Source organism: Erigeron canadensis, chromosome 4 (assembly GCF_010389155.1).
Source record: "Erigeron canadensis isolate Cc75 chromosome 4, C_canadensis_v1, whole genome shotgun sequence".
Taxonomy (NCBI): Eukaryota; Viridiplantae; Streptophyta; class Magnoliopsida; order Asterales; family Asteraceae; genus Erigeron; species Erigeron canadensis.
In genome coordinates, this window is record NC_057764.1 from 2,791,293 (window position 1) to 2,816,692 (window position 25,400).

At 33.8% G+C, this 25,400-nt stretch overlaps 2 protein-coding genes across 3 annotated transcripts; one reads left to right on the forward strand and one right to left on the reverse strand.

The window, feature by feature from the left end:
• Positions 1-4,557: 4,557 nt before the first annotated feature.
• On the reverse strand, positions 4,558-20,699 carry LOC122595869 (AP-1 complex subunit gamma-2-like). Of its 2 annotated transcripts, XM_043768333.1 has the most exons (19): positions 20,595-20,699; positions 17,959-18,261; positions 17,319-17,460; positions 15,795-15,968; positions 14,785-14,964; positions 13,952-14,106; positions 12,235-12,325; positions 11,968-12,131; positions 11,607-11,661; positions 10,857-10,979; positions 10,647-10,742; positions 9,841-9,968; positions 9,460-9,564; positions 8,699-8,958; positions 6,960-7,205; positions 6,346-6,521; positions 5,435-5,539; positions 4,860-4,986; positions 4,558-4,753 (listed from the first exon to the last, which is right to left on the reverse strand). In XM_043768333.1, the coding sequence occupies exons 1-18, from the start codon at positions 20,624-20,626 to the stop codon at positions 4,891-4,893; spliced, it is 2,631 nt and encodes an 876-aa protein (XP_043624268.1). In that variant the 5' UTR covers positions 20,627-20,699; the 3' UTR covers positions 4,558-4,753; positions 4,860-4,890. The 2 variants fall into 2 exon arrangements, with proteins under 2 accessions (XP_043624268.1, XP_043624267.1); XM_043768332.1 differs by having other exon boundaries at positions 4,558-4,986.
• Positions 20,700-21,592: 893 nt separating this feature from the next.
• LOC122595403 lies at positions 21,593-22,562 on the forward strand. Its single transcript, XM_043767755.1, has 3 exons — positions 21,593-22,007; positions 22,171-22,290; positions 22,381-22,562. The coding sequence occupies exons 1-3, from the start codon at positions 21,593-21,595 to the stop codon at positions 22,560-22,562; spliced, it is 717 nt and encodes a 238-aa protein (XP_043623690.1).
• The last annotated feature ends 2,838 nt before the right edge of the window (positions 22,563-25,400 follow it).

The window sequence follows — 25,400 nt, forward strand, 5'->3', positions numbered from 1 at the left end:
TTCTTTGATAACAATTAGGACTCGTGATTTGAGTGACAATTGTAGCTTTAGACACTAATATGCAAAACTAATATATAAAAAGGGAGAAAATTTTGTACCTTTTTTTTATTGAGAGATAGAATGAATCTTGAATGGAATTCATATTGATTTGGATTTAGTATTTAAGTAACCCTCTGCTGTAAATCGTATTTTGTTTTGTGATCGTCTCATGTTATGTGATTCTTATTGCTTTTAGGATAAAGATGTTGTATATTGTCATTTGTTTTTGTGTTTGGGATAGGTACCTAGAGCTCACATCGTGTTTATATTAAATATTAAATTATAGTAAATATTAATATAATAATTTATAAAAGTCTAATATAATATATTATTAAATTGGACGACATCATCAATATTGTATTGCGATACCAATGTACGACATTTATAGGTATCAATTTATAATAATTTCTTATAAGGTAGTAATTATCTCTAGACATGTAGTCGATATTGATATTTGTAAATCTATATATATTTATAGAGAAAAGTGAGTGTGTGGTTGTCATGTACCTAAGCTAGGTATAGAACCACTCACATACTAATATTCTAATATTTTGAATAAATAATGGCTTTCCATGCATTTTATGGATTAAAAAAATAGGATGTGAGGGGTTCTATACCTAAAAGGTCATGAAAAGTCAAATTTTTAATTATTGAATATATAAATTCAAATGTAAAAATTTTAAGTAATAACAAATTTAAAAGAATATAGTTATAGAATATTGAACATATATATTGTATTTTATCTTTTAAAATAATCTTTTGTAAGACAATTGAAATTTTCTTAGTTAATTAAATGATTAAAAATTTATAAAAAACTTTCTCAAGTAGTTGACTAAAAATAAATATAAACTAAGTATTCTGGGTTAAAAGGTGTAAATTATTGATGGAAAACAAAAAAGTGTAAATTAAAAATAAATATAAATGAAGTATTCAAGGCTAAAAAGTGTAAATTATTGATGGAAAACCCAAAAGTGTAAATTAATGAGATTTTTTATACAAATACTAATATAATAATATATTTGGATAATGGCTATTATGAATTTTAATTTATACTTAAATTACATGATGACATAAGCAAAAATCAATTCGATAAAATTGAACAATTTGATTGGTCAGCAGCCGTTTGGTGGTGACGACGACTGGTGGTGGTGACGGCGGTCGTGGTGGTGACAAACTGTTGGTGGTGGGTGTAAGTAATTGATTTAATGTAATTAATGTAAAGGGGTAATAGAGATATTTTAAAAGATAAAGAATTGATGATGTAAATTAATTTATCAAGGGTAAAGTGGTAATTTTGCATCTAACACTTTTATGAGAGAGAAAATGATAATAATTATAATGTGTATATATATATACGCACAATAGAGATCAAATGTGAAGGTACCTTGAAAAGAGAAGAGAGATAAGGTTCGTTTTTGATTTTTTTTAGCTCGTTTTGTTGTACTTTTTTTCTTTTTTTTCCACTTTTTTCACTCTCTCTTTAACTAACTAATTCTATATGAAAATTTTAAAAATATATTTTTTTAAAGGTTGTAGCCTGTAAGCTATAGGTGAAGCCTCTCAGTTTATAGCGGAGCCATGATGGCTAAGGGCGAAGCCCGTTAGGCAGATCACCCCATTACCGATCACCTCCTATGACCTATCACCCTCTATGACCTATCACTCCCACCAGCTACTCCTAATTAATATCATTAAAGTAGAAGCCCTTACCGTACCCTTACATGTATAACTCACTAACTCGGGTTAAAAAAAATTTTATAAATTTTTTTTTATGGATAGAGTTAATTAAAGAAAGAATGAAAAAAGTTAAAAAATGAAAAAAAATAATAATAAAAAAAAACAAGCTAAAAAAACGGACCTTCTCTCCTTAAGAACCCTCTCGCTGAATCCTTGCTATATATATATATATATGGGGGAGGGGGGGTAGTGAGTATGAGGTTGTTCCCCATCTAAGCTTAGATTGGGAACCCCTCACATACAAATATTTTATTATTTGTTTGAATTTAAAACAAATACATGGCCCCCCATGATTTTCATGATTATAAAAAACAAGTCTGAAAGGTTCCCCATCTAAGCTTAGACGGGGGATAACCACATACTCAGTTCCCCCTATATATATATATACCAGGTATTTTACCCGCACGATGTACGGATTGTTAAAATTATTGTTCAAAAAGGTTGAAAAACAAAAGCTAAGATAGATATGATATTCTTTCTTTTTTTTTATGACACATTGGACAAATCCTATGTGGCAATTTTTTAGCATAGATTTGAATTTAAAGAATGCTTTATAAGACTCGGTTAACTACTGTTTTAATATATATATATATATATATATTAAAACATTGAATTTACCCGCGCGATGCGCGAGTTGTTTTAAATTTTTGTTTAAGATAAAGTTGATGATACATGTAGATATATATGTTAAAAATTATGAAAAAACATTTTACTTATAAATGCTTAACATATAGTTGAAAGATATAAAAGTTATATATACAAAATAACTATTCTCATCATCTATCATGCAAAAGAGTTCATTTCATAATGCATGAAGAACCTATTGAATATGTTTAAAGCTTGGAGATAGATGAAACTAACTAATACATCGTGCAAGATTTGTTAAACAAATTAATGATAAGAGCAAAGTTGTTATAATAGTATGATGTTTATATAGGTTGATTTTTTTTATTCAAATTTGTTTTTTTATATTAGCAAAAGAAAAATGTAATAGAAAATATCTTCATTAAAATAAAAAAACTGCATTATACAACTTTTGGGTTTAAATGAGCCATAATTCTTTTAGCTAGATATTGGCAAACTATATCTTTTTAAAAATCCTTACTATAATCACATTATTATCAAAAGTTTTTTTTACATAACATGTAGTAATTATATATAATAGTTATTATATAATATTTTTTATATATGGATGTGATTTGTTTTTTTTTTTTAGTTTTTGTTTAATACTTAATTTATTTTGATATTAATAAATAAGATAAATATTGTCTAAAAAATTATGGAGATGCCATGTAAGATAAATCCTAGGTGGTAATATTTGAAGCTAGTTATAGGTTGGAAGAAGACATTAGAAAGCTAAGATTCCTACTGTTTTAATAATTATATACATATATATATATATAATTAAGTTTATAAATACAGATCGATATACTTAATTAAATTGATTTTAGACCCGTATCCAACACTGAACACAGGATTTACAATATTATCAATATTAGATCTTCATACATTTAAGTCATAAAAGCTTATAATTTTGAAGATATACGGTTATAAGTAATATACTTTGCAAGTTGTAGTACAAAAATCATAGGTTCGTCACTGTCATTATTAACTGAGATATATTGATGGAATTGTTTGTTGTATTCATTCCACAAAGCACATGTTAATTTCATTATTATAGAACTTTTTGACACCATTTACACTTATAATGTGATATTATTATGAAAGATAATTAAGAATTAAAATATAAACATACTTGTGATCTTGTACACGCATAGGTTTATCCTAAATCACATGTCCCATGAGAACTAAATAACAATTAGGATTGTTTTCATATTTTTTGATAACAATTAGGACTGTTGATTTGAGTAACAATTGTAATTTTAAACATTAATACGCAAACCTAATATATAAAAAAAGAGAAAGTTATGTAGCTTTTTGATTGAGAAATATAATGAATCTTGAATGGGATTCATATTGATGTGAACTTAATATTCAAGTAACCCTCTGTCATAAATCGTGCTTTGTTTTGTAATCGTCTCATGTTCTGTGATTCCTATTGTGTTTAGGATAAGGATGTTGTATATCATCATCCTGCTATTATGTTTGGGATATGTATCTAGAGTTCAAATGGTGTTTATATTAAATATTAAACTAAATATTAATATTTATAATTTATAAAAATCTAATTTAATATTTGTTAATAAGTCATTAGGTTTTAAAATATTTTTTTATAGACAGTATTTGATATGATGAATTTTTTTTTTAAACTAATTAAATGATTGTAAATTTTAAAAAATCCACTCAAGTTGATGGCTAAAAATAAAAATAAATCAAGTATTTAGGGCTAAAAAGTGTACACTATTAATGGAAAACAAAAAAGTGTAAATTATGAGACTTTTTCTACAAAATAATATAAATACTAATTTAATAATATATTTGGATAATGATTATTAAGATTTTTAATTTATAGTTAATCTAAATGATGACATAAGCGAAAATCAATTCGATGAAATTAAGCGATTTGATTGGTTAATAAGTCATTAGTTCAACTGTCTTATAGCATGTATTAAGATTAAGATTTCAAACAAATTAAATTAGAAGCGTGCACAATTTTATTTTCAATAGATGAAGGGTATGAATCACACTTTTCAAGAAAGACGAGGACAACACTAGATATGCAATACTGAAACAATATGCAATACATATTACATTTTAAATCTAAGCCACAAATGAACTGATAGAGATTCATAGAACTGATACAGTTTTATAGAACCTCAATTTGTGTTAATAAAATTTAACCTATCTCAATGATTAACCATCTTGTCTATACCGCCTATGATTGCAAAATTCGAATCTCACAATTACATACAATAATATCTGATTTTTGTTCATAATATACAAAAAAGCAAGTGAAAAAAAAAAAGAAGAGAGAGAGCTAACCAAGCTCCATATTCCAAACTGCTACACCAGTCCCCTATCAAACACCCGATATATGAAGAAAAAAAAAAAGAAAAAAAAAGAGGGGTAACTACAATATAATTTAACCAAAAATTGCACTAGATGGCTACAGACACTCGCACCTTTCATAAGTGTAAAGTTCATGCGTCATCCTCATAAATCGCGAGGGAAGTTACTGATTTGTCCTTCCTCCAACATTTCTTTATTATTCAACTTGTAGCTAATACGTATGCGCATGACAAGCGATTTCTGTTGAAAAAAATAGTGATTTTTAAATGATTATACTCTAGAACATTTCCTATGTTTTATAGCTTCTTTTTTTATTATTAATTGTTTCTGAGTGAATGTTGTCTCTGGTTACATGAATAACTGAGCCATTCCCGAAAATTACCTGGTAAACCAAACGGTTATGTAGCTCACTAAGAGGGGTAGAATTTCAACCCATTCTAAAAATATGGGTTGATTCGGGTTATATGTAATCTCCAATATAAACTATTTATGGACTTTGCTAAAATTAAACGAGAGAAAGAAGTCTTGATTTGTTTGGAATTTATGCAATTAACTTTGTAGGTGGCGTTTGTATTGTAAGAAGAGATTAGGCTGTGAGACAGACTGAGTTGCGGGATTTGAGATATGAATATGGAACCCACAAAGGCCTAAAACCTAGAAAGTTTTAAAAGAGAAAATAACTTCATACCTTGCCGTGTTGATTGTTGGTAACTCTTAATTTCTGAGTTATTGACCCATTGCCACTTCCGGGAAGTGTATTACTGCTAGCAGGCTCTAAATGCAACTGAAGAAACTGTAGAAAGAAAAAGCAGGTCAACGATGCATATAGATTTCCCCTTAATCACATAAAGCTTGTAACTACAGGCGGTGATTCCAACTAGTTTATATATGTAGTTAAAATCTATAGATAACATATTTATCACTACAAACTTGACAGCATTTATCTTCTTTTAGAAGATTTTGTTTATTATTATTGACGGAACATTTACATATTTGACCAGCAGTTGATCAACTACCAATGTACATGGCCAACCCAATTTCATGGCCGAAGGAGTATACTCTTAACGAATGTAACGATCTAATTTCTTATCAGAAGAAAAGCACTCATGGTAGAAAGATATATCAAAAAAAGGTGAAAGCCCAAACCCCACAGGATGCATGACATTGCACACCTTAATGATAATTGGGTCACATACAGACATAAATTTCAATCCATTAATGAGAAATGGGGTCAATTTGCGCAAGACTTTTTGTCGTACTGGATAAATGGGCAAATTACAAACTTAAGTTAATACTATATGGGTCAAATGGTTTGAAAGTCACGAAACATAAATTAAAGAGTGTAATACCTCTTGAACTGTTTTACTTAAATGATTACATTAAAACTAATAGGACCTTGATATGATAGTTCATATGATCATGTCTAACACAAGTATACTAATAAGTTACATTACAAAAGGCTTTCACAAACATACAGAAGGCAAGATGAGACAACATGACAACATGTAGCTTTCAACGACCTTCCTTCTTAAAAATAGATAATAAAAACATCTGGAATGGACGAAAAATCCACAGCTAAAAGGTGAATAGAAAAATTACCTTCGGCACTGCTGCCTGAAAGATGAAATCCGTATAGACCTCAGAAGATTTGTTCGTAAAACTTGCCTCGATGATGGTTGTTTGTGGACTTCCAAGTTGCTTAGAAAAGTAGAAAGTCAAGTTCAATGAACTGCTCTCAAATGCTACTAATGGTGGATATGTAGGGCCATTGTTTTCTGTTCATAAAAATAATGATTAAAACGACTTCAAGAATAAATAAGTCAGTTACACTTGCCAAAATTTAGTCAAATATAGGATTGCAACTGAATTGAGCTTTTACCAAAATTACATTACGTAGAGCTCGGTTCATACTTATAAGAACCTGACTCAAATCAATATTATTGCAGCAACTCAAAGTTTGACCGAGTTATTTAAAGGTTAAATTCTTTCAAAGTGCTATATCAACCTTTTGAACAAAAATCAAAAATGAGTTTTGGCTAATTGAGCATGTTTGTTCTTTCTATTATTTTAAGTTGTTGACTCAAGCTCAAACTTTCTCGGGCCGAGCTCAAGCTAGTCGAGCTATCCAATGGAGGCTCGAGCTTGGCAAAGTGGCAAACTCAAGTTTGGCTCATCTCTTTGGCATCCATAAGAAACCGTCAACTAACACTTACTAGGCATCGGGGGGTTGGGACCGAATCCATCTAGCAGATCCATAATAGGGAAACCTCCTGCAGGTGACTTTCGTTCTGATGGAACTATAGAAGATGAGAGACTATTTAATTCACTGACTGAAGTTTTATTATCTTGACCTATGGATGATAAACCAGCTGCAGATGTGCCATTTTGTGTCGGAGGTGACCCCGTTGACAATAAATCCAGCAGAACATCTGCGCCACTTTTCTGTGGCTGTGTTGTCCCTGAAATTATTATAGTAAAGATGGCATATGAGAGAGCTAGCGATCAAGTAATTATACATAATGAGATAGGGAAACATATTCAAAGGTTTTTATCAGCCAATCTGACCAGTTAGTTCGTCACCTGGTTTAAAGGCGGGATCACACTGCAAGACTATTAACACATGAATCGCTAATACTAAAACTAAAGGTGAAAATTTGAACTCATGTATATGATGACAAATTAACACGGATTGTGTTGGTACAGGTAAAAAGAAACAGATCAACTGTGTCATATACTCATATGGGTCAAAAGGTGCCTAACATGAATTTAAAAGCCTACAAAGTCCTAAATCATTTTAGATAGAGGAAATTTTGTTTTGATAATATAGTTATAATCATATTCAAGACATTAATTATTTACAAGATCTGGAAGAAGAAAAAAAAAGGTGTTGGAGGATTGCCCGGGCCTAATACGACCCATTTCAAGCTGAACCAGCCCCTATTTATCCCAAATTCACCAATAAGATAAAGATTACATAGCACAATTATAAGCGCAATAAAATACATTCTAAAGTCAGCTCTAGCTGATATCTAATATCACATGAGAGGTGAAAAATCTTTCATGAAACAATACCCATATATGAAGGGGAGGGATATCTTTAATCAATGCAATTTGAACTGATTTACTTATGAAAGGGTTAATTTGGGTTATGTTTATATCTCAAGCATGTCTGAAGAATCAAATAAAAAAATAACTAGGCTAAAAGAGGAAAGGGGCAGAAAGGAAGAACATGACGTAAGTCTAAGAAAGAGTATCTTTAATCCAGACAACCTCCTACATATTGTTTTATATTTTTAAATTAGAATCAAAATTGGTTTAATCCTCTAAGTTTCATTTATTTGGTGTTTTTACCTTTTAAGTTTGATTCTCATGATTAAATCCTCTAAGTTTCAATAGTTTCGAGGCATAACCCCTTAAAGTTATCTGATGTTTATGCTTGAAAATTGACAGTTTCATCCTTCAAGTTTGGTTTTTGAAATGGTTTTACTCCTTCGAGTTATCTAGTTTAATCCTCTAACTTAAAAGACTTTAATGGTTTAACCATTTAACCCTTTGAGGGTTAAAAGAATACGTCAATGAAAGCTTTAAGGATTGAATCATGAGAAAATGATATGGGTTAAAACACTAAGAATTTGAATTTGAGGATTAAACTATTATTAACCCTTTCGATTTATTCAAAGATTAGGTATTATTGTAATGATATTGATTCTGTAAACATAATAAAACCCAATAACAGATAGATAAAAAATGAACATAAGTTGTTTGAGAGTCAACAGAGCCCGATCCACCCCCTGTTGAACTGTACTAGTGACCATCAAAGCATGCCTTTAACCAAACAACCTGACCAGCCATCTTATCAGTTACCACCTTTAATATTGTTATAAAAAAGTTTCCGCAGAAAAGTGAATGATTTCAACAAGCCAAAAGAAGTTGCGCAAGTAATGAATTTAACCTGACTGGGATAAAGATGACATGATATCACCACCAAGAAGGTCCTGAAGAAAATTGTCACCGGAAGAGTTGGGTGGTGCAGGTTCATCACCACTCAGATCAAGCAAGTCTAGTAGAGGGGTATCAACTGTTTTGGAAACTCCGTTAGGAAGCTGTAATGTATTCCCCTGTGAGGTTGAAACAGTTGCTGGCAGAGAATTAGTCCTCCTTCCGCTGTAAGTGGCTTCATCAAGAACTGGCATCCTCTCAACCAGCGCAGACCTTCAGATCCAGCAGCATTATAGAAAGATAAGCTACAAATCCCATTAAATTCTAATGCAGGTATTCAAAAGGGTAAAATTCATAAAAAGGCCATCAGCTTGGTTAACTATCTACTTAAGGTAACCAACTCTTTAGTCTTTAACTTCAAAAACCATAGTTTTAATTGTTTGATTTTAAGGAAACCTCTTAGTTCACCAGTGGGTAATCTGTCAGTGGCACCTGCCACATTAGAAAAGGAGAAATCTTGTTGGTCAAAACTACTGGCATGTCAGACCACATAAAAAAAAGGGTCACACATGGTCAGAAATACTATGCATATTTTCTCAAATTCAGGTTTAAGTTTCCAGGTATTTTCCTACTAAAATTTTGAAACGTTTAATTTTTTTTCTGGGCAGAAAAAATTGTGATTACCTTTTAATGCAGTTAGCCCATTTCAAATAAAGAAATCAATGTGTACCATGCAGATGCTAAAGCAATTACTAAAAGAAGGTGATCTCATACCTTAGATTTTGATGCTTCGCAATTATGGAATCAAACTCTATTGATCTTTGCTGCAGTTCAAGCAATAGGCTTCCTTTAGATTGAGTGACAATGTCTTTTATTCTCCTGGAAAGAAGAACTATGAAATCAGCATTTTTTCATTTGTCCTGATATGTTACATCAATGAATTACCAACCCAGTATAAACATCAGAAAGCAACAAAGCTAGATCACAGAAGATAAAGGACATTCACGATTTCACGTCACATTCTAAAATATAGCAAGAACTGAATATAGGGTTTTTATAAGCCATCAATTTCGGGCCCAATCCCTAATGTTTTAATATTTTATTGAAGCTGAGCACCTCAAACATATTCTTTAATGAATATTAATAAAGACTTACTGTGAACACGATGGGAAACGTGAAGACAGCTTCAGCAAAGCAATCAAGCACATCGCCCTGGTAGTAAGATCAGATGTATGGCGCTTGATAGCAACCTCAATAGCATCCACTGCATCGTTTTCTGTTACCTATTCATAAACAAAAGTTAGGACCGTAAATTTGGAAAGAAGCAGGACCATTAGACATATATATGATATATGATAGCAAAAACAAATAAGAGGCCCTTTCCAACAGCTAAAGAAATCGTAAGACTGCAATAGCCGCTTCATTTTCCCAAAATACAAGGATAGGTAACGCCGTATATATACAAGAACAAATTTTGCCTGTTATGGATGTAATACGGGTTTGGAGTCTGTACAACTATATCAACATTTAGAAGTTGCAATCTCATCCATTTATAAACCAATGAGTCAAATTTGGGTTGAATTTGATCGCTAAATGCTCAACTAGGTTACGCTACATGATTTAACTAAACCAGAGACGGGTCCAATCGATCGGGTCAAGCGGGTTAAGAGTCATCTAAGATGTACTTAAATGCATAGAACCTTCTTAATTACTTTATTATAAAGAGTTTAGATTATAATTGTAAAAGTAAACATTTCCTTATAATGCCAACCCGTTTTGACCCGAACTATAGAGAACATAGTTAATGCCGAACATATTATAACCCATTGCCCAGCTCGCCCAACCTACCATTTTGCCACCACTTGTTAATTTGTATGTCAACGCAACTTTCATGACATGAATTATAGAACATACGAAAACTTTAAAAGTAGCTATAACTCAATTACAAAAAGTAAACTCACAGTTATAGGTTCCTCTATATCAAGCATTCCACTATTGTTTACCAACAAGTCACCATATTCTCCAATGCACCATACTGCTACCATAACAACTGCTTCCTGTTCAATACAAGCCAGATAGTATAGCTCAATAACATGCGCTGGACAAAATCTTTCCATTAAAAAATAAAACCAGGCCAAATAACTATGCTCGTCAAAAGGGAGTTATATTACCTGGTCAACTGATGTTTGGATTGCTCTGTATAACGACCTTACTGTATATCCATGGAGGTTAGATGCATTGGTTATCACAACAATTAGAGCATGCCATACTTCATCCTTAACATGATTTCCAGCCTATTAAGCATTAGCACAAAATTTTAGTACTTTAGTTATCCATATCTAAACTTATTTTTAACCTAGAAATACATTAAAGAGATAATTGAAATATTGTCCAAAAAAGGTGGCATGAACTTTTTGAGGTACAAGACTCACAGGCTATAATATAATTGCATCAAAAGAAGAATTATAGTTTTTGAATAAGTCTACAGTTAGGAGAATACCATAAGCAAACTTGATGGACACTGGAGGTCACAAATTCACCCTATTTACATAATGAATGGGTTGATTCAGGATATTCATCGCCAACAGTTAAAACAGGTAAATCTAAAAAGTAGCTAGTGTGCAAAAGAGCTGAAAGTCATGAAAAGTTTTTATAATACATAAAATCGCTTAAATCCTTTAAATTACAAGCTAGATCTTTATCAAAAAAATACAAATTCTCTAAATCAGTTATATTACTCATGTCCCGCCCACTTCCCCCCATCTTTTACACGAGTGACTTATCCAAAGACAAACAATTAACCTATAACTGGAAAACAGCACCAGTTGCCCGAAAATGTTTGTGAACGTTAACATATCAAGTGTTCAATGCCAGTCAGAACAAAAAAACAGCTTATTAAAACCGCCTACAATATTGCATACCTCACAAAGAACTTTAAGCATCTGATCAATATACCACATTTTATCCGGGGAAAGTCTGGAAAAACAGAGACCAATATTAGTATGCATAAGATAACTTTGAACTACAAAAATGGATACATCATTATTAATGGTTAGTCTCAAGTTTCACCAAACACGTCTACACAAAAAATGACTCCTCATAGGCAGGTCAAGATTAATTTATTATAATGAATCCTCAATGAGATTTCTGTTTGTTGACCAAAAAAAGGAGGTGGATGGACTTTAAATGTCACATTTGAAGATCATTTATTGGAATTTGGGAATGAGGAACTGTGATTACCCCGGGGCAAGGCTAGGTATTAGAAATCAAATCTTCACTTACTTTTCCACAATGGAGCAAATTTTGGCAGTAAGATCTCCTTTGAAGTCCTGGTCACTTACTTCCAGATAATCAATTAACTCCTTGGTCAAAGGTTTTACATTGCTCTCATTCACCAGAAGATACACAAGTTCGAGAGCTCTTTTACGAATTGAAGCATCCGAATCCTGAAATAAAAGACATCACTTTCTACCATGCTGGTGTAGTAATGATATACAAACTCTTACAGAGTACTTTTATATCTTTTAAATGTCTACATGATAAGATTACCTTCACACACTCTAGAATTGTTGCACGATGTCTCTGTACTGCTTGACCATCTATTGATATTGCTCTCATCAGCATATTTAACGCAACATATCTGCCATTTGAAAAGAGATTCTAAAATATCTAGAGATGCAAACACTCAAAGAAATTTAAACTTAATCACAAGTGCAGAATTTATTGTGTCAACAACATATCATACATTAATTAACTAGCTTAAATACCGGGTCGGTAACGGGGTAAAAAAATTAATTTATATACATATATCATTGCAAGAACTATACATCAAGTTATATAAAGATTTATTGTGAAAAGTAAAAAAGTTCTTATGGCTTAATTATTAAAATGAATGTTTAGTTTTGTCATTTGATATCTTTATGGGTCTTATATTACTGATATCTTTTATATTCTAAATTATGTTTACAACTTCTTATAGTTATGAAATTTCACTATAAATACTTTGCATGTTTACCAACATGAAATTTAGTATGATAAAATGAACCTAAAGTTAAGATAAAATTTTAAGACAAGTGCATTTTCAGTATATCATACTAGGGTTGTCAATACTCGGCCAAACCTGAACCAAGACTAGAAAAGAACGAGGTTCGGGTTGGGTATTTCGACCTGCAACTCACCAACCTGATTTTTATCGGGTGGGAACCGGGTGGGGTTCTTGGGTTGAAAGGTCAACCAGCAAAGCCAACATTCTTTTATTAACTTAATTATAATCAATACCGACCCATTTGACATATTTGACCCAACACCAACCAGTTTGACCTGTCAACCCACTTGACCCAAAAACAACCCATTTGACTTGTCAACCTGGAAACCAGCTTCACCCAAAACAACTCATTTGACCAAAACAATACCCATTTGATCCAAAAACAACCCACTTGAAAGCATTAATATAAAATCCACTGGACCCAAAACCAAACCATGACCTGTCAACCCCCAAACCCGTGTATTATCAGGTCGGCCTGGGTGATTAAAATGTCACCAAATTAACCCAAAAATAACCCACTTGAAAGCATTAGTATAAGATCCACTTGACCCAAAACCAAATCATTTGACCTTGTCAACACGTCAACCCATGTATTACCGGGTCGGCCAGGATCTGGGTTAAAATTTCAGAACTGGAATTTAGTGACCGGGGTTAGCTTTAGAGATTACAGTAAGGTCAAATGGTTTGATGCCAGTCACATTCAGTTTGGATCTACATTTTGAAGTTTTTAAATGAGTTCTGCCTGAACTAAACCAATCATTTATTATTTACATAATTCTAATGACTGAAACCGCTTTAGATTTTTATTTATTAAATTAGAAATCCCAAGTTTACATTTAGATCGCAATCCGGTTTGGGATAATCTGATTCCAAATGAAAATCCAACCGGTGCCAATCCCAAGTTAGCACTAGGGACTACGGGCATAAAAAGTTGCAAATGTTAGGGACGAACGGCGTAATTATTTCGTGCAAATTACTGGAACCATCCGTTTAACTAACACTATATTAAAGTATTTCAAACTGTAGTTCTCAGACCCAAAAGGTAGATAATGTGTGCATCATACTGTAATCACTCATGGAGCTTTATATACAGCCAAAGAAGTAAACTATCTACATGAAATGTCTCACGTAATCAAAAGAGCATATATATGCATCGTACTTTAAGCTGTGCATATTCTAAACGAATATTTAATGTTTATTACCATAAATGAGACACTTTACCTGATATTGTTGTCACGATTTGACAAGAACCGACCCAAAATATTGATTGCAAGAACGCGCAATCCACCACTATCTTCAATGCTCATAATAGTTTCTACACATTCGTAAAGGATGGCATTACCTGCATTTTTGTTTGACTCGGTTTTTGTTGCCACCTGGATAGGGAAAGTCAAGCAAGAGTTGCAGTGTGAGAAGTCAAGACACCATTTGAGAAATGTGCATTTCATAATGACCTATAGGCTATAGCCCTTTTGGATATCCAAAGGAAACTTAAAAGCCATGAATACTACTAACTGACAGCACTTTAATGATGTGGCATACAAGCACAACTTCCTCTAGAGAAGATAAAAGTTAGCAATGATTGAGCCATACCTATAGATATATGACTATGAACTAGAGGGTGTAATATTGGTTTAGAATGACAAACAAAACCACAACCGGACTACAAAACCATGCTGATTATAACCTGTTTCGTTCCCAGTTCAAACTATATTCAAATATCAGTTATAGGTCCAGTACTTCAGGGTTCTCCAAAAACAGACTGGTTATTCTAGACATTTTCATTTTTCAAACTTAAGACAATGTCGTGATTTATTTCTACTTCAAAATGTGAACGGCACAAGTTTGTATTCGGTTTATGATCCTGCTTTGAATCAAACCAGCAACAAACAAGAGCAAGATAAGTACCAGACGGTTTGCATCAGTAACGTTTTTGTTCAATCATTCTTAACTTTCCACCTCCAGTTCCAGTCTGGTTTGATCCGATGAACAACACTACGTATATTTATATACTTATCAAGATTCAAGATATCACATAAAAGAAAGAAGCTGACCTGAGCAAGCACATCATTCATGAAATCACTAGCATCAGCATCTCCATGGCCCAAGATGCGTAAAATACGCAGCAATCTTATTTGAAGAAAAGGATCTGCAATCCCAGCAATGTCATATTCAGGAGCATATGGACTGTTTACGGCATCTTTCAGAACTTTTACCAGCCCTTCCGTACATTTCTAGATGAAAGCAGAAAGAAAGAAAAGTCTCATCCAAGAGAAACGAACAATGTAAGAAACTTTAAAAGATATAAATCGTACATGTCCAAGAGCACTCAAAAGAATCATTCCGGGATATTGCATCTTAACACGTTTTTCTCAGTACATGAGATTGACTGCATTGAATTTTCTTCCTTCATTATGTTATTAGTAGAACTATGTGATAAAATATTATCTTAATTGTGGCCTTCAAACCCCTATTTTTGAATTTTCAATATCATATTACTTCTAGTCAAAGATGAACTTGCTATTCATGAATTTTCTGTTCTATTTGTTCCTAAGTTTAGATCTTTCTAGTTCCCTTCTCATATGCATCAATTTATTACCATCAATTCTCTGGAAAATATCAAATCAGCTTCACAGAGTAATAACAAGTCACAAACACCCTAGATATGTTTGTAGTATCAAAAATTCAAGATAACTACTCTGTTAAAATATTTTTAAAAAGAACAAGATTGTTAGAATAATTAGCTTAACCTTATTCGGATAAAGCATTGATAAGGATTTTTTGCATTTGACTACCATTTGAATACAAATTTGAATGGCTTTCAGCCCAATTAGACAAGTTTTTTTCGAAGTTAAACTTTTAATGTTAACCCATTGATCCATTAGACAAAGCATATCCCATATCTATCAATTTGTATGTTAACACTTAACAAGCTAAAAAATGTCACCTCTACTAAGTACAACTAATTATTGTGTTCAAGATAGGAATGGTACGTATAGACCTCTTTCAGTCCACATATTTCAGTATAAATGTCATACAAACAAGGTCAATACACGGTATATACCTTCCTGAAATATTCAAGGGCCTCTTCACTGATTATACACAACTCTGCACAAAGCTGGATCGCAGTTAAAAGAACTCCATGATGCTTTTCTTTGAGTAAGGAAGCAACAGGGTTTACAAAATTCTCTGCAAGGTCGGGGACTTTCTTTATAATCCTTATAGAACATAATGCCGCCTGTATAGTGTAAAGACATATATAAGTATGACGCTTAACAGTGTATTAAGTGACATTATATAAAACACTTGAACCTAACATGAAAAGAGATGTAGATCAAATGCATCAGTCAAACTGTCGAAATCCAAGCATTCTAGACCACAACATTTTGATAGCTTCTCTTCGATTATACCTCAAATTTAGATCAGTAAAAAAATGCTAGAACAGGGTATATAGACTTGAATTTGAGGAAAAATGGATAACAGATAGCAGTCACTAGCAAGGTTGGGGAACTCACGACTCAGGATCAAATTGGCGATGGCAGGAGTCGGGATTTTTTGAAAACTCGAACTCAGATCGGGGAGAACCCGGATTGGGTTTTTATAAATAAGGATAATAATTTATTATATTATACTTGATAGACTTCAAACTTAAACATAATAGTTAAAAACATTAATATAATACTTCAAAGTTGAAACTTAATTGTTTAAAACCAATTTAAGATTTTTCTTAAAAGTTTATCTAAATTACAAAAACATTGACCAAAGTTGACAAGTTTTGACCCAAGTCAGACAATTTTTGACCTAAGTTGACCCGAGTATGAATCCAGCCTGACTCGACTAGTGGAGGTGCCGATACCAGATCCAGTTTCAAAAATCAGCCTTTACAACCATGGTCACAAGCACTTCCAGATAAAGGACATATTCATCATCAAATGCAACAAATACAATGATATGATAAGATCAAAGCTAAATAGATTCTCAACAGATCAGGACCCTTATCTGATGTGATCAAGTAACAAAATACGCATACAGCATTCAGTCTAAACATGTAATCAGGCCCCTTATAAATCACATTCTAACCCCTAAAGTTGGTTTTCTGACAAAGAATTTTGACTACAAACCTTAAAGTAAAGTGTCATGTCATGCCTTACCTAAAGTGGACTACGTAATTAATTTGATTAGTGTTTGAATTACATCGACTCACTCATTCCCAGATAATGCAAACTTGCCCTTTTGGATTGTCCCAAAAATTATCCCATATTATTTAGGAAGCTTTTAAGCTTTTATCCCATGTTATTACATCGACACTAAATATTTGTCAAACTGAATTTGGTCTGCAACGTTTATTGTGTTCTTACTTCTTATTAAGAAACATTTCTCACGTATGTCTAGATATAACAATATTATTAAGCTATTTGGTAAGTAAAATGTTGTGATGTGATCAACAAAATAAGCATCAGACAAACAAAACTTTAGTACTAAAATTAAAGACAGGATACTCAGATCAAATTTTTTGAGTATGGGATTCAATATAGACCCACTTGATTCCCTTGGATGTGGAGACAGAAGCATACTTTCAGTAACTTACTTTCTTCCGAACATTTGGATCTCGAAACTGCAGCAGCCTTTCGACTTCAGGTGCTAGATCACGTGCCATTTCAGCAGAAGATATATTTCCCAAAGCACAAAGAGCCAGTCCCACAATATACTGGCTGGTATGATTAAGATCTCTGCAAATGACAGCAGATTATTTATCACTGGAAATCCCTTTTAGACAACAAAATGCCAAGCCTAGAAGATTAACACTCATGTTGCCAAAACAAGCATACAAGATGCAGAGATGGGCCAGTTGGCAAAAAGGTCGGATCACGCAGGATGGATAACATGTCAAAAAATGGTGGCCAGCGGCTTGCTTAACTACGGGTCAGAATAGGTCAGGTGACAATTGCCCATAACCATTTTTATAAACGCCTAATGTGTTGAATATCTATTATTATAAAACTTATGTTACTACAAAAGTAATCATCTTCAGTAAAGATGTACGCTTTAAAAGGTTATAACTTATAAGCACTAATTATACAATTGAGGCCACTTCTAATTTGTTTGACCCATTTGACTAGCTTCCTTTTTAGCTAGGATATTTCATTCGACTCGTCAAAAATCCAAATCGACCCATTCAAAAATAATATAGTCAAATTGAAGAAGAAATTGGAACGGTATGTACGTACTGCTTTAACGAATTGGTAACTAGCATCAGAACTTCTTGTCTTTCATCGAGAAGCAACATAAGCCCAAGATATCCTATTCTCTTCTCTGGAAAGCCAGGAGCTGCAATTGACTTGAGGCATTCCATTTGACCAAAATGGGTGGGATACCCTAACATGTGGATGAACATGAGCTTTGCCAAATTACGGTGTCTATAATCATTGTCATTGTCGCCAACTGCTGCACGAATAGCAGCAGATTCCTTTCTAACAACAGCACGCTCCTCTGCTGCAGTTTTACAGGCACGTATTGCCCGAATCATGTCCCTGCAGAGGACAATAAGCCTTATGTCACAAGATAACCATTGTCTCTTAAAATAAGACAGCTTGCAAAATTACTGGACACAAGTAAAGCAACTTTCATATTTGGCTGGAACTGGAATAAGTTTCATCCTGATGCTATAATCTTGTAAGAAGAAACACGTTTTTACACCAATTGATATAAATAGCTCGAAAGCAAATGCAAACAGAACAGGATAAAAGAAAATGAAGGACTTCCATGTACAAACACCTAAATGCAAGACAAACAGGGGAAATAATATTTAAAATAGTCAGCTATCTCTTTATGAAAAAGAATCAAAGGTGATTAATGAACAAAATTAGTACAACGCATAATATTTATTCACTTTCATTTCCCTCTGTAGGTGGTCCTACAGTAGCATCATGTTAACAAACTTCCACCAATGAATCATTTATGTTAAGAAAAATCTTCAAGAGAAAATGTGTAAGCAAGATTTCACGTGCAACTAGAATAAACCAAGGAAATCAACACCATAAGTCTACAAGAAATCCAGTCCCAGATCCACTTTTAACAGATATCTTGACTCACTTTTCGGCAGAACCCAGCCAAAAGTTTGTGCTTGAACGACCTAAACAATAGGTGTAACAGAATTCCTGTTATGAGACCAACAGGCCACATTCTTTGGCATCCAAATATCACCAATGTTTACTATAAACCAAAGCTCAAGGGAGTAGCCAATAGCCATCTATCCAAAAATTAAAGGATACGAATTAGACATTCATGACCCGTGGAAACATTTACAGCTTTACCTATATCTGTAGCATACGATAGTTGTTTCTGGGGTATGATGCAGATAAGAATGATCACAACATTGTTCCTCGTTTTTTGAAACACCATCTCCTGCCTACCAACTTTGTGTGTGCTACAATGCAAAAACTTACAAAATCTGACCTCTTTAATTTAAATGCCCTCCAGTAAGAAGTCCTTATAGCATTTTCAACGGGACTGTGTATATGACCTACTATAATACACGAGTACATCTATATAAGTTTGAGACAGCATCATCTGAATATCCTCTCCAAATATCCCATAGCATCTACCTTAACGGTTTCCTTAAAAATATGTCTTTGACCTTGGGAAAATCCACCAGGGTTCGAATCTCACTTCCTACATTTGTAGGAGTGGATTATTATGGGGGTTTTCGAGAGTCTTGGGTTTCATCCCAGGCATGCGTGGTTCGAGCACCGCATACTGCCCAATTGGATGTCACTGTGGTGTTTCGAATACTAACTACTAACTACTAACTCGTTGTTCAAAAAAATATAGTCTACTGGTTCATATCTCATCAATAATCCAATCCTATATGGACACCTGCCCTGTTTACTAATACTAAATAAGTTAATGGTGTTAAGGTTTTAGACTTGCAATACATCTCCAGACTATCAGTATCTTTGTTATGTCCTCCCTTTAAGTCCTTGACAAAAATAATTTGTAGTCTAATATAGTAGTCTAGATTTGGGATAATAGGTGAATCATATCGCTTTTAGAAAAGAAGGGCATCAAACTATTGATGGCGCAGGTCACAACCAGTTTCATATCAATATTAATGTTTTTAATCCTAATCTAAGTATGACTTATGAAGAACTAAAAACAAAATATTTTTATGACAATTTGTTACCCAAACTCACGACTAGCCTCTTAAGAGACAGAGGCACAAAGCAGGTATGCAAGTTTCTTTTTTTTAACCGTGGTACCAACTCCACATTTGGTAAGGCACTAATCAACAGGTTTAATGCAAAGCGCTTTCTCCACATAAACCAGGCAAATCTCCTCCTATATAGCCAGGGTGGCTCCTAGAAAGGGTTAGCACCTCATAGGGATTCAAGTTCTTCCTCTATATTTACCTACAGTCAACGTCTCGATTAAGTTCTTTCCCAGATTAGTTCCATTACCACCATTATGACCCCAACGTAATCCCTGGGCCATTGATTATCAAAACCCTTCCTACTTAGTTCTTCTAAAGCCTTCCGTTGAACACTATATCATATATCATTAGTATTTAATTCAGTCAACTCCCTTCCGTTAAAAATAATCTCATATCTTAATTCACCGATACCATGAGTTACGAACAAACTTCCTACTTTGGTCATCAGTACGCCGTTATCTATTAACATATATATATATATATATTAGCATCTTAAAACATTCCTAAAGTTTATGAAACAAATGATGTATCATAATTTAGCATCTTAAACTACAATCAGTAAAAAAAAATCACTCACTAACATTAAATTTCAAAATACATATATATACAGAAATTAGGTCAATATATACAAATACAAGTTAAACAGCAGCTAACCTTAAATGCGTGCCAGACGAAAAAGGATTCATGATTGGGTAGTCCGTTTGGAAACCACGCGATAACTCAATCAGATCCAGAATCACCTCTTACTATATCAATCTATATATATATATAATGATTACTGTACGTATATATGTATGTATATGTGTGTAACTATATATGGATATAGAAGTTCATAAGAAGAGAATTGAGATCTGAGGGAGATGATCAAGTCTCAAATTTATCTGTTCAACGGAAGTTAAATACTAGTTGATTAAGATCTGATAATTGATTTGATCTGAGGGTGTGATAACCTGATGATGTAAAGCTGGGTATCAAATTTGTTGTGCCATTTTTGGACAGGAGGGGAGTATATTGTATGTTCTTTGGAATGTTTTATAAATTGAAGTATTGGGATCGTAACTTTCTGTTATGTTTGTGGTTTTCTGTTCCAAGGACATGTTTGGTAAGTTTTGAACTATAGTATCCATGCAATGCGACGGTAGTAGTGGAAAATGGAAAAAAAAAAGTAAGTAAGTAACTGCACAGTGCCGCCTTCCACGGGTTTTGAGCCCCAATACCTCGACGGTGTATGAGGGAAGTTAAGATGTAAGCATACCTTACCTCTACCTAAGGGTGGACGGAGTCGTATGGGGAGGGGACCGGTACCGGATGGAACACCGCTCCGACCCTCCGGTACCGGTGGGGAGGGGAGCGTGGTGCCGAATCTCGTGCCTATGATTCGACCGTTACAAAAAAAAAAAACCATGGGGCCCACATCAAACGTCTCTCTCTCTCTTTTCCTTCTTCTTTCTTTCTTCTTTCTTTCTTGCTGCACTTCGGTTTTTTTTTCTTTCAACACACAAATCACACACACATATATCTATATTTTCGAAATCATGAACCCTTTCTTTAACAATCCTTTATTTCTTGACAATCACGGCCCAACACCCCCAAATTTCCAATCGGACTCGAGTTCATCCGACGAGACGGAACGGTATATTAATCTATTCACAATGGCGCATTATGCGATTCAACAAGATGTCCGTGATACTGCCTCCTCTTCAAGAACGTATACAAGACACGACGATCGTGGTGAGTCTCACAACCGTCTTTTTCGAGATTACTTTGCCGAGGAATCGAAATTTAATGAGACTTTTTTTAGACAATGGTTTCGTATGAGTAGATGGGGGTTTTCGGCTTTACAGAGATGCACATCTGCAGTTCGCAAGTTAGGATACGGTAGTAATCCCGACAGTTTAGATGATTACCTAAATATGTCGGAAAGATCGTCACGTGACACCCTTAATGCTTTTTGTGTTGGAGTCGTTAAGTTATATCGGCATGAATATTTGCGTAGGCCAACGCGTACCGATACGCAACGCATTCTTGATCATCGTGCGTCTTATCATGGTTTCCCCGGCATGTTAGGTATATCTTTACTTAATATATATATATATATATATACTTAGTGTATATATGTATATATATATATTACGTAGTTTAGTTAATAATGTATATATGTATGTATATATATATATATATATATTACGTAGTTTTGTTAATATTTTCGGTTTAATAAATGTGTTTATAGGGAGTCTTGATTGTACACACTGGGCTTGGGATAATTGTCCAGTAGCTTGGCGTGGCCAGTATACGCGAGGTGATCATCACAAGCCGACGATATCGCTTGAAGCAGTTGCATCACAGGATTGTTGGATTTGGAACGCATACTTTGGTGTTGCCGGTTCAAACAACGACATTAATGTGTTGAACCAATCTCCTTTGTTCAATCCTTTTGAAGACGGCACAGCACCGTTGGTTCATTGCACTGTAAATGGAATCGAATATCAATACCCGTATTATCTCGTGGATGAGATCTACCCAAGATATGCGATGTTTGTGAAAACGATTTCCCATCCAACCGGTGAGAAAAGGATTCGATATGCTAAGACACAAGAGGCTGCAAGGAAGGATGTGGAGTGAACTTTTGGTATTATAAAAAAAATGGAAAATACTTAGAGAACCGGCACGACAAATGGAAGAAACCCCCATCCGTAAGTTTACGTATGCGTGTTGTATTCTTCACAACATGATTTTAAAAGATGAGGACCACGCTATAAGTCCCGATTACATTCCAGATCCCCCGGTTGCGCCACAGCCATCGGATGAACGACTGTTTGAGATACAGAACCCAAACGTTCATGAGGATCTTAAGATGGATCTCATTGACCATATTCATCGCACATTCATCCCGGGCATCGATCGCTAGTTTATTTATGTATTGTGTTGTCGTTTCGTTTAATATTGTAGTTTGATGTTTTATTTTATTGTTTGTTTTATTTTTATTATTTGTATTAGTTTGAATTTATTAAATAAAATGTTTTAGTCTTAAAAATAAATAGAAATGAAATTAAATAGAAAAGGGTGGGGAGGGGTGGCGAGGCGAGGTGCTCCTAGCAATCGGGGAGGGGAGGGGAGGGGAGGAGAAGAAAAATCGGGGAGGGGAGAGGAGGAGTGGCCAAGCTCTCCCCCCACCCTAAGTAGAGAGATGCTTCCAGTTTCTACCTAAATGGTAGAAAAGGCCCTCCAACCTTTGCATGGGTTGAGGATCGAACCCATGACCTCTATCTTCAAAGACAAGGGTGTTTACCACTGATCCAGCCATGCTGCTTCAGTAGTGGAGAATGCGGTCTGTTTTATTAGGGATTTTGTATAGTTATCTAAAGAAAAAAAAACAAAACAAAAAAGTTAAAGGGCAAACAAGGTATTTCAAAGACTGATATGTCCATTTATATACATATTCTCATATCGTTTCTAAGTCGTTTTAAGCTTAATTATGTGCAAATTATATGTATATTCGATGCTTTGATGGTGTTGTTAGTGATTTCAGGCTTAGAACAGGTAAAATGGTTAGAAACAGCTTTCGGAGGACTAGAAGATGCAATAGGATGGTTCATGGACGCATACGAGTGAAGACGGAATGAAAATTACAAGTTTTAGCTGAAAACAGAGCAGGTGCGTCGCACCTGGTAGAGTGGTGGGAGCATTTTCTTCTCAGAAAGTTGGAAGATGTTGAAAAGCAGGGAGGTGCGACGCACCAACCCTGTGGTGCGTCGCATATCGGGCAGAATTATTTTTGGAAACAAGGCCAGGTGTGCCGCACCTGAAGCTTGGTGCGTCACACCTATAGGTCGGTTTGTGAAGACTTTTTGCAAACTCTATAAATACAAGACCATAACCCTCTCATTCGATACACAATCACCTCTAGTCGATTTTAGGGTTCTTTGGGGCTATTCTCAGTAGCTTTTTCGTCCATCAAGGCCTAAGGGTTGTTCGTGAGCTTCAAGGCATTCTGTTGTCGATTTTCTTAGCGTTTACTTGTTTTCTACACATTGGTACAATATGTTCTTCTATATTTTTACTCTTTGTGCTTTGTTTTTGGTTATAAGTAGCTAAATAATTCGTCATCCACCGAGATGAAGTGATACATTGAATAATGGTTGCATACATCTTTTGAATTCAAGTTGATTTGATTTAACGTTGTGTCGTAATCTTAGCTTATTAATTCTTTGTTATTTAACTCTTAATTGCGGATAATTTTTGCATGATCTCAGTGGTAACTTAGGTTGTGTAGAAGTTATTTTGATTGCTTAGTTAGAAGCAATTGTTTCTATGACGGGTACGGTAGAAAGTAATTGATAGTTAATAAGGGTTAACGGGTTAATGGTTGGGTACAATCAATAGACACAATTGTTATCTAAATAACCAAAACAATTAGTTGGCTAGGGAAGTTATGAAAAGGCGTCTTGGGGTACCAGTCTTAGTAATGGAACTAGTTAATTAAGGGAATTGAATAAAGTAACGAACTTGACGGGTACAGGGTGAGTCTTTGTTTAGTTCTCGGTTATAAAATCAACATATTTGAATTGGTTCTTAAATTATATGCAACCTAAATAATGTGTATCATGGAGTCGAAGTGGATGATCTTCTCATCCTATTTGATTTAAAACAATTTTCTTTCGATAAATTCTAAGGAATTTCTAACTCTTTCAATCAACTAACTTTTAATTTAAAATCAAGATGACGTGGTGTCTTTAAAAACCAAACTCTTTTTAACTACTTAAAACTCGCTAGCTCTTTGTAGTCTCTGTGGAACGAACCTTTACTTACTTTCATCTATATTGCATATGAACGGGTCCACTGCCCGATTGTGTGTAGTATTCGATTTGGAGTATTTTTAAGAATTTTAATTTAACTAGATTTTCACACATCAAAGACAGAAATATTTAATAAGGGGATTTGCTTTACTAGAAAATAGAGATAGAGATATTTTTGGTACAAAAAGTACAAACAATTAGAGTGAGAAAAAATAACCCAAAAATTGAAAAAACCTGAAAAAATCAAAACACAAAAATCAAAAACCGAATCAAAATTATTGGTTTAGTTTTGGTTTTCTAGAAATCGAACGGATTGGTTCCGATTTCGATTTCATATGAAAAACCGAAACTCATATATTCTCTAACTTATTTTGTATTTACACTATCTTATATATTTGTATCAAATCACATTCTTATTATATGTGTTTTGTTTGTATCATTAAGGAATGATGGTCGACTTTCTAATAATTTAGGACACCATTAGTTTTGTGTTGATCTCACTTAAATAGAGTTATAGTGTAATTTAAATATATATTGATACATCAACACATAATTATCTATTGATCATAATGATTGCATGGGCATGGAAAGTGTAATTTAAAATTCATACTGATCACCGTTGGCATGGACAATGTTTTGATATGCATAATGTGTTGCATTTATA

Excerpts from the sequence above, each read along its gene's own strand:
- LOC122595869 (XM_043768333.1), bottom strand. The coding sequence starts at position 20,626 with ATGAATCCTTTTTCGTCTGGCACGCATTTAAG. Across the intron at positions 14,107-14,784 it reads TGAATGATGTGCTTGCTCAG|GTGGCAACAAAAACCGAGTC; the intron begins GTCAGCTTCTTT and ends TTCCCTATCCAG. Across the intron at positions 12,326-13,951 it reads AATCGTGACAACAATATCAG|ATATGTTGCGTTAAATATGC; the intron begins GTAAAGTGTCTC and ends TTCAAATGGCAG.
- LOC122595403 (XM_043767755.1), top strand. The coding sequence starts at position 21,593 with ATGGCGCATTATGCGATTCAACAAGATGTCCGTGATACTGCCTCCTCT. Across the intron at positions 22,008-22,170 it reads TGGTTTCCCCGGCATGTTAG|GGAGTCTTGATTGTACACAC; the intron begins GTATATCTTTAC and ends ATGTGTTTATAG. Across the intron at positions 22,291-22,380 it reads AGCAGTTGCATCACAGGATT|ACGGCACAGCACCGTTGGTT; the intron begins GTTGGATTTGGA and ends ATCCTTTTGAAG.